At 42.2% G+C, this 10,517-nt stretch overlaps 1 protein-coding gene across 1 annotated transcript; it reads left to right on the top strand.

Annotated features, from left to right (window-relative positions):
• Positions 1-4,591: 4,591 nt before the first annotated feature.
• On the top strand, positions 4,592-9,918 carry LOC138769638 (indolethylamine N-methyltransferase-like). Its single transcript, XM_069948236.1, has 3 exons — positions 4,592-4,756; positions 7,561-7,768; positions 9,173-9,918. Exons 1-3 carry the CDS (start codon positions 4,603-4,605, stop codon positions 9,594-9,596), a joined length of 786 nt encoding a protein of 261 aa, XP_069804337.1. The 5' UTR covers positions 4,592-4,602; the 3' UTR covers positions 9,597-9,918.
• Positions 9,919-10,517: the final 599 nt, after the last annotated feature.

Genomic DNA, 10,517 nt, shown 5'->3' with positions numbered 1-10,517 from the left:
TCACCCCAGGTTGCCTGTAACCACCCCAGGTTGCCGTAACCACAGCAGGTTGCCCGTGACCTCCCCATGTTGACGGTATCCACCCCAGATTACCCGTAACCACCCCAGATTACCCGTAACCACCTCAGACTGCCCGTAACCACCCCAGACTTCCCGTAACCACCTCCAAATTACCCGGAACCACCCCACATTACCTGTAATCTAATTTTTTTTATTTTATTTTAGTAACTGCGCTATTCTAATAACTATTACTAGCTACTGTTTTGCTCCAGCAAATTGGCACTCCTTCCCTTCTGAGCCCTGCTGTGTGCCCAAACAGTGGTTTATGCCCACATATGGGGTACCGTTGTACTCGGGAGAACCTGCGTTACAGATTTTGGGGTACGTTTTCTCTCATGTTCCTTGTGAAATTTAGAAATTTCAAACTAAACCAACATATTATTGGAAAAATTCAAGTTTTTCATTTTTACTGGCCAATTTTGAATACTTTCCTCTAATACCTGTGGGGCCAAAATGCCCATCCTACCCCAAGATGAATTCTTTGAGGGGTGTACTTTCCAAAATGGGGTGACTTTTGGGGGGGGGGTCTATTCTGTAGACATTACAGGGGCGCTGCAAATGCACCTGGCGCTCAGAAACTTCTTCAGAAAAATCTGCACGGAAAATGCTAATTGGCGCTCCTTCCCTTCTGAGCCCGGCTAGGTGCCCATACACTGGTTTATGCCCACATATGGGGTACCGTTCTACTCAGGGGAACCTGCGTTACAGATTTGGGCATGCAGCTTCTCTCCTGTTCCTCGTGAAATTGAGAAATTTCAAACTAAACAAACATATTATTGGAAAAATTCGAGTTTTTCATTTTTACTGTCTACTTTTGAATACTTTCCTCTTATACCGGTGGGGTCAAAATGCTCACCACACCCCAAAATGAATTCTTTGAGGGGTGCACTTTCCAAAATGGGGTGACTTATGGCGAGATTTTAATCCGCTGGCACTACAGGGGCTCTGCAAACGCACCTGGCACTCAGAAACTTCTGCAGCAAAATCTGCATTGAAAAAGCTAATTGGCGCTCCTTCCCTTCTGAGCCCGGCTGTGTGCCCATACAGTGGTTTATACCAACATATGAGGTACCTTTTTACTCAGGAGAACCTGTGTTACAAATTTTGGGGTACTTTTTTTTCTCTTGTTCCTCGTGAAATTGAGAAATTTTAAACTAAAGGAACATATTATTGGATAAATTCGAGTTTTTCATTTTTACTGTCTACTTTTAAATACTTTCCTCTAATACCTGTGGGGTCAAAATGCTCACCACAACCCAAAATGAATTATTTGAGGGGTGTACTTTCCAAAATGGGGTGACTATGGGCGAGATTTTACTCCGCTGGCACTACAGGGGCACTGCAAACGCACCTGGCGCTCAGAAACTTCTTCAGCAAAATCTGCATTGAAAAAGCTAATTGGCACTCCTTCCGTTCTGAGCCCTGCTGTGTGCCCATACAGTGGTTTATGCCCACATATGGGGTACCATTGTACTCAGGAGAACCTGCGTTACAAATTTTGGGGTGAATGTTCTCTCCTGTTTCTCGTGAAATGGAGAAAATTCAAACTAAAGGAACAGATTATTGGAAAAATTCGAGTTTTTCATTTTTACTGTCTAATTTTGAATACTTTCCTCTAACACCTGTGGGGTCAAAATGCTCATCCTTCTCCAAGATGAATTCTTTGAGGGGTGTACTTTCCAAAATGGGGTGACTTATGGGGGTTTTTCTTTCTGCTGACACTACAGGGGCACTGCAAATGCACCTGGCGCTCGGAAACTTCTTCAGCAAAATCTGCAATGGAAAAGCTAGATGACGCTCCCTTCCTTCTGAGCCCCGCTGTGTGCCCATACAGTGGTTTACGCCCACATATGGGGTACCGTAGTACTCAAGAGAACCTGCGTTACAAATTTTGGGGTGCGTTTTCTCTCATGTTCCTTTTGAAAATGAGAAACTTTAATCTAAACGTATATATTATTGGAAAATTTTAATTTTTCATTTTTTTACGGCCTAATGGTGAATACTTTCCTCCAGCCCCTGTAGGATTAAAATGCTCATTATACCCCTAGATTAATTCTTTAAGGTGTCTAGTTTCCAAAATGGGGTCACTTATGGGGGTTTCCAGTATATAAGCCTCCTAAATCAACTTAAGAAAAGAACTGGTCCCTAAAAAAATCAGTTTTGGAAACTTTTACGAAAATGTGGTAATTTTCTGATAAATTTCTAAGCCCCGTAACACCCTAAAAAAGTGAAATATGTTTATGAAATGAAGCCAAAATAAAGAGGACATATCGGTAATGTGACTTAGTAACTAATTTATGTGATACGACTTTCTTTTTTAGAAGCAGAGAATTTCAAAGTTATTAGCGGGCACGGTCTGATCGCCGTGCCCGCTAATTAGCTAATCGGAGGAAGCTGTCAAAGTTGACAGCTGCCTCCGATTACCGGAGGCAACGTTTCCCTGGTGTCTAGTGGGGGAGATCGCTCCTCCGGGACCTTGTCCCGGAGGAGCGATCTCCGTTACTGTTGCCGGCCGGGGACGCGTCCAAGATGGCGCCGTCCTCGGCTCGGCACTCGTTTACTTCCGGCTGCAGCAGCCGAAAGCAAACGAGTGCCGATCTCATGGATCTCTGCAGCATATCTATGCTGCAGAGATCTCAATGAGAGATCACAGTGTATATACTAGAAGTCCCCCATGGGGGCTTCTAGTATATGTGTAAAAAAAAAAAAAAAAAGTGTTGTTAATAGTAAAAAGCCCCCTCCCCTAATAAAAGTCTGAATCACCCCCCTTTTCCCAGGTTTTAAATAAAAGTAAACAAATAAATAAATAAATAAACATGTTTGCTATCGCCGCGTGCGTAATCGCCCGAACTATTAATTAATCACATTCCTGATCTCGTACGGTAAACGGCGTCAGCGCAAAAAAATCCCAAAGTGCAAAATTGCGCATTTTTGGTCGCATCAAATCCAGAAAAAATGTAATAAAAAGCGATCAAAAAGACGTATATGGGCAATCAAGGTACCGATAGAAAGATCACATCATGGCGCAAAAAATGACACCTCGCACAGCCCCATAGACCAAAGGATAAAAGCGCTATAAGCCTGGGAATGGAGCGATTTTAAGGAACGTATATTGGTTAACAACGGTTTGAATTTTTTACAGGCCATCAGATACAATATAAGTTATACATGTTATATATTGTTTTAATCGTAACGACTTGAGGAACATGCATAACAAGTCAGTTTTACCCCAGGGTGAATGGCGTAAAAACACATTTCCCCCAAATAAAAGAAATGCGTTTTTTTTTTTTCAATTTCACCACACTTCGAATTTTTTTCTGGTTTCGCAGTGTACTTTATGCAAAAATTCAGCCTGTAATTGCAAAGTACAATTAGTGACGCAAAAAATAAGGGGTCATGGGGGTTTCTAGGTGGAAAAATGCAAGTGCTATGACCTTTTAAACACAAGGAGGAAAAACCGAAAACGTAAAAACGAAAATGGGCCATGTCCTTAAAGGGTTAAAGGCAAATAACGGTCATCATTTCAAAACAGTTGTTTTAAAATAATGACAATTATTTGCCGGTAAATGACGGCCATCCACTCAATTTCAACAGTGTGTGAACATAGCCTTTCTGTGTTTTCAATCCACTCCTGGTTTTGGTTGAAAGATACTGTGTGGGAACATAATGCAAGTAAAACACAATCATTGCAAGGGGGCGGGTGGCACTGGCTCTGTATATGGGCTGGTAAGGCAAGCGCAAGGAGGCTTTTTAGCCCAGTCTGGCCCTGCTCCGCCCCACATAATTTATTAACTCATTGTGCCCCACATGTCTGCTATTAACACCCTCCTTTCCCCCACATCTGCTATTTACCCCTCCGCCCCTTACAGGTCTGCTATTTACCACCCCCTTCCTCTCCATTGGTGCTGCTGCCGGCTCATGTCACTGCTGCACGTACTTACCACCATCCTACAGGTACATACGGCAGTGAGGTGGATGCTTCCTGCCCTAAAGGACCAATGGGAAGAGCTGGGATACATCGGCAGGCATGCTATAGGAAATCACATGTTTTTTTTTTTGGTGGGCCAAGAATAATTGCACCGAGGGCCAGAGTTAGACATGCCTGACCTACGTGATGTTGCCACCACTTGCTGTTCACATGAACAAGGTACCTGATTGCCTTATTGTAGGCCAGATGGGGACAACAGAACAGTGTGGAAACTGAATGAGACTAAAGTTTTTTTTTTTTTTTCTATGTAATCCTGACCCAAGATCTTTCCCAACTCACTAATAATTTCCCACAATCCCTTTTTTATTTTATGGTAGATATACTTTTTTTGAGAAGCCATTGCAGACTGGCAAATACTAGGAAAGTTGTTGAACTGAAGATCCATGTGATTTTTCTTTCTTTTTTTTTTTCATAACACGGATTCCCATGACTGATTGTGGAGATAATAACTCATCTTTCAGCTTACTTATCATACATTGTGAGCTGATTCCTTCATATATAAAGCTCTTGAGCTCCGGTGTAGAGGTAGTCACCCCTTCTGTGATACAGATTACATGATGTCCTCCAGCTCCTATAAGCGCTATGCATTCCATGGTTGTAATTCTAGACAACATCTAGATCAATACTTGTCGGATACATCTGGAATTGCCTTTGAAGAAGATATCCTGAAATTTCCCATTGAAAATCTTGCAAAAACCTTTACAGTGGGTATGTACCTTGATATTTCTATGACTATTATATTTTTTCTTTTTTAGGCTGCATGTGTAGATGTGTATTCGCTAGAAAATATATAATTTAAAAAGGGGTTTATTTATCTAGACTTTATTTTTTTTATGTTCCTTGTTTATTACATTTTATTTTATCTCATATTGCTGTTTGTTAATATATTGTACATTTTTGGGAAACTTGTAGAAGATTATTAAGGGTTAGGCTGGGTTCACACTAGCGTTTTTCTTATTTGCTAACAGATCTGTCCATATTAATTGAACAGATAAGCATAAGTTAATGAACAGACTGATACAAACTGATTGCAAAATTTATACTGACTGATGCAAACTGATTGCAAAAATGGTCACTTTTTTTTTTGGGGGGGGGGGGGGGGGGGGGGGCAAAAAATTTGTGTATGAACAAGTTTTATGTCCATCCAAAAAAAAAAACCTAACACTTCCGAATTTGATGAAAACAAAGCACAACTATGACAAATGGAGCACAATTAAGGCCTATTGAAATTAATGGGGCGTATGACAGAACCGTTAGGCTAGGGTAAGTCGCTAGTGTAAACCTAGATGGGCCCATCTGTGCATAGAGTCTGCTCTCAGGCAGACTTTATGTACAGATCGCTGATAGTACTGATCTATGCAATGCCATGGCATAGCATAGATCAGTATATGCAATCTAATAATTGTATGTTTTACAGTAAAAACATGTGTAAAAAAAAAAGTGTAATTAAAAAAAGTGTCTTAAAAAAATAAAAGTTTTTAAAAGTATTTAAAAAAAAAAAAACTTATTACCCTCCTAATAAAAGTTTAAAATACCTCCTTGCCCATTATAAAAATAAAAATATGTAAAAAAGAAGAAAAAAGAAATAAATAAACATACAGTATTACATGTCGTAGCATGCGGAATTGGCCGATCTATAAAAAAAATATAACAATATTGTTCTCGCATGGTGAACGGCGTAAACAAACAAAAAAACGACTTAAAAGAAAAAACACCAGGATTGCTATTTTTTTTTTTATTATATATCAGGAAAAAAATTGATAAAAACCAATCCAAATTCTTCTCTTACATCAATATGATACTAATAAAAACTAGAGATAATGGTGCAAAAAAATGACACCCCAACCAGCCCTGTAGGTCGAAAAATAAAAAACAATATGGCTCTTAGAAGGCAGGGAGGAACATTGCATTAATTTGACCCGGACATCCTGGCACCAATGACCTCGGTCATGTAGGGGTTAAAATGTAATAAAAATTTTTTTGTTTGTTTGTTAAATATAGGTAATTTTAGGAGTTTTTTTTATACCCAATATACCCTTAGTTCTTGTACTAGTGATGGCATGTAGTAAAAGCTAAAGGGTGCAGCTATGCAATCTTTGTGTGCAGGATGGGAGCATAGGGGTGCAATTAGTGGGAAGGGGCACACTCAAAGGAGGAATTGAAAAGCAGTGTACGGGTATGTTTACATGTAATGATTTTGCAGCAGATTTCACAAGTAGAGTAAAAATAATAAGGACACCATGCTTATCTGTCGCTTCTCCTCCTACACACTTCCGTCTGCTTCTTCTGGTTCAACTCACTGACAGACTGCTCGGCCAATCAATGCACTGATCCTGGCTGGCTGAGCGGACTTTCAGTGAGCCGGGACCTAAAGCAAGTATGGTGTTTTTGTTACTTTTACCAGTTCGGCATAGAAGACGTTAAAGAAAGCTGCCACTACATTCTTATTCCAAATTAAGGGCTATAGACTCTAATGGTAGTGAGTATCGCAGTGGATTTGATGCGATATGTTCAGTGTGAAATTCACTGCAAACCTGTTACATGTCAACATAGCCTATGTATTTTATCTTTGTAACATAGGGGGCGTCAGTGAGTTCAAGCAGAGATACCTTGTGAGAAATCTGTTGTTTGGACTAGCAGATCTGTTTCTATCATAGAATGCTACTTATATATGTTGCAGTGAAATGATAGAATCAAAGATTTGATCAAATTTCGGGAAAGATGGTATGACCGCGCCGTTGCATCATTTCCCTAGGGAATTGATCAAATCACTGACCACTTTTAGGGAAATGATGGAATGAACTCTATCATTTCCCCCTACGACATAGAATTCGCCAACCGTATCGCCTCTCTGCTCCCCCTGGCCTGTCCGCTCTGCTTCCCGTATGCCTCCGACTCCTCTCTGCTCTCAAATCCCTGGATTCTATCATTTCACTGCAACATACTGTATACATGTTAGTATTTCCTAATTGTCTTTTTTCTCTTTTGCCTCTGTTATGTATATAACCTATAAGGATTTAACATATTAAAAATGAAGTCCCACGAACACAAAAATCAGCAGGCAGAGGGATGAAAGAAAATAATAAACAAGTAAACTCTTTCCGTCCCGGGCCCCTGTTACACCGCTCCCAAGTCCCATTCACAGCAGCCGGCCACCGTCTTCTGCTGGAAACCGAGTACGTTACGTACCCGGCTCTTTCAGCAGTAATGTCATGGCCCGGCTAAGAATTTGCCTGCTCTGCGAGTCAGTTACTAGGGCAGTGCCCCCGCCCCAGTCACTGATTGGCTGAGTGGGCAATCAGTCACCCGGGGTTGTGACGTTGCAGCTAGCCGAGCTGCAGGACCCGTGCTGCTGTGAATGGGACCCGGGAGCATCGCTACGAAGCATGAGGAGGGGTACGTTTTTACTTATTTATTAGATTCACCACCACCACCCTGGCCTGTCTGCCAATTTTAGTGTTTGTGGGACTTCTCCTTTAAATGTTTTAATATATTCTCAAAATATTTTGCAGGTCATATTAAAGGAGATGTCCTAATTGACCTCAGTAAAGGAGCCATGGTTCATCATCTTTTTGCGGCCTGTGAATTTTTCGAACACATCATAGTGCTGAAGGTCAGTGACCAATGTATCATGGAGCTAAAGAGATGGCTGGACACACGGACAGGAGCGTTTAGCTGGGAACACGCCACAAAACATCATGCAGAGATAGGAGGAAAGAGGTGACGTATTTATCGACATTTTAGAGGAGTGCTGCTGTCCCTATTGCCACTGCTTAAGAGTCAGGAATATGTTTTCCACTTCCCTGTTTTTGCAAAGTTAGTCAATAGTGATATCAAAATCTTTTTAGTACGAATGGAATTTATTTGTCAGGAACTTACCTTACCTGGCTCCAGCGGTGTCTCCTTCCAGCTCGGCTCTGGCGGTCGTCTCGGGAGCGCGCCGTCGCTCCGCCCGCCGGAGCCGAGTGACCTCATTATTGTTCAAAATTTTGATGTTTAAAAAAAATTATAAAAATAAGTCAAAGTATATTGAGGAGCAGGCAGGCATACAATGTGTTTCTGACTGCTCGGTACTTACAGGCATCCCAGCTGCTATACACATTATCTGTGGTACAATCTATAAAGTGTTATGCAAGTAACTCTTTTTGTACCTCAGCCAAGGAAGTACTGACACAAGCCTTAGTAGAAGAAGTATTTATACTGTCTACTTCTTTGAATAAATTAGATCCACTTTGAACATAAACCGCACCAGTGTTGATTCTCCTGTGCACGGATAATACTTGTAATTTGGAGCAGACAATCAGTATGACAGCAGTGTTGGAGTAAATCAAATTTGTTGACGGCTCAACTTTGGGAAAGGAGCGAGATCGTATAAATCCCTGTATGTATCCACTCCTATCAATATTCTCATTTCTAGGACACTGAATAAAATTACATCACAGTCACAGTTTTAACTAACATCAGCCTAGGTTAAAGTGAATGTACCATCATTCTAATAGAGCCACGTCATAGAGGGGCGGGGGTTTCCTCCCACTGGGGGCAGGCTGACTTGCCTCCAGTGCTTCAGCCTGGGCCGGGGCCCGGGAATAGAACAGCCCCTGGCGGCGCCCTTCTATCCATGGGCCAAACTTAAAGCGAATGTACTGATGGTACATTGACTTTAAAGGGGTACTCCGGGTCAGTGTTCTTTTTAGGCTATGGCAGGGGAAGGGGTGGAAATAGAGACCGCGGGTCACTTGCTTCCCTGGTTCCAGCACCGGGTCCCCGATCGCGCCCCCCCCCATTCTCCCATCCGGCTACAGATTCCTGGTCTGAGTTGCTGCTTAAGACGTGATGTCTCAAGGCAGCTCAGCTATTCAGCTGCCAAGACGGGACCCTGCTATGACCACTGAGATGCTGAGCTGCTTCGGCGCGATCCGGGACCTGGCGCTGTAACCGGGGTTGTAAGTGACCAGCGGCCTCTATTTCCACCCCTTCCCTGGCCATACCCTAAAAATAATCCCCGCCCGGAGTAGCCCTTTAAATTTCAGTCATAACTGGAAGCCAATAAATCAGATCTACTGGGCTTATGTGGAGCTGTATTTATTTTGACAATAGTTTGATGATTTTTCTCATTTCTTTTAGTGCCCAGTTAAAGGAGAAAGAAGAAAAAGTGAGAGCAGCCGCTCAACATGTGGTGAAATGTAACCTTGAGAAGGAGAATACGACGCATCCCATAGTCTTACCACCAGCTGATTGTATCATCAGTGCTTGGCTATTAGAGGCTATCTGCAAAGACCAAGACGATTTCATCAGATATCTGAGGAAGTTCTCAGGGTTGCTGAAACCTGGAGGACACCTTATATTAATTGGGACTTTGGGTTTGTCATTTATTACAGTCGGAACAGACAGGTACCATGGTTTCACATATGATGAGGATTTTGTCAGGAAAGCTCTAGTTGGGGCAGGATTTGTTATTGATGACTGTAAGGTTAAAGAGAGAACAGCCGTGAGTGACCTTACTGACTATAAGGCCCTCATATTCATTTTAGCTCACAAGAAAAAGTAGAAACTTACTGTACATAACATGTTTACATTCAAAGTGATTATGTGAATGTACCAAAGTAATGGTACACTCACTTTAAGTTTTGCCCATGGATAGAATGGTGCCGGCGCAGGGAAGCCGGTGCCGTGGTCTTTTTTTTCAACTGAAGCCCTGGTTCCTGTGTATGGCGATATTCTATTCACAGGCACCGATCGGGGGTGAAGCATTGGAAACGGGGCCGCCCACCCCAAGTGGGAGGAAACCCTCACCCCTCTATCACGTGCCTCCATTGATTTTAATGGAGCCGGGCCATAGAGGGGGTGGAGTTTTCCACCCTTTGAAGGCCTCCAGTGCTTCACCCCCGGCTGGTGCTTGTGAATAAAATGACACCGTACACAGGAACCCATCCGTAGATCAAAAAAAGGACTGTGGCACCTGCTTCCCTGCGCCTCTGCCGTTCCATCCATGGGCGACCCTTAAAACGAAGAGTTTTTGCTAAGATTTTATTTCGTTAGAGAATTAAGAAACAATCCTGTTAGTTTGATCAAATGGATAGTCCAGTTTTGACACTGTATTTACACATAAGCTATTAGAGAATTCTCAGCTGATATCGAGGCAGTTCCATATTCAGGATTCTCATACTGTACTTTGGCCAAAAAGGAGAGAAGTTCCAAGCTGTGTATCTCCTCGAGGAACCATCCTGTCTTGCATTACACAGATAACCCACTGATATGAATGGGCATCATATACTCACCGGCCACTTTATTAGGTACACCTGTCCAACTGCACGTTACCACTTAATTTCTAATCAGCCAATCACATGGCGGCAACTCAGTGCATTTAGGCATGTAGACATGGTCAAGACAATCTCCTGCAGTTCAAACCGAGCATCAGTATGGGGAAGAAAGGGGATTTGAGTGCCTTTGAACGTGGCATGGTTGTTGG

This window comes from Dendropsophus ebraccatus, chromosome 12 (assembly GCF_027789765.1).
Source record: "Dendropsophus ebraccatus isolate aDenEbr1 chromosome 12, aDenEbr1.pat, whole genome shotgun sequence".
Taxonomy (NCBI): domain Eukaryota; kingdom Metazoa; phylum Chordata; class Amphibia; order Anura; family Hylidae; genus Dendropsophus; species Dendropsophus ebraccatus.
This window is presented reverse-complemented; position numbering and strand designations above follow the sequence as displayed.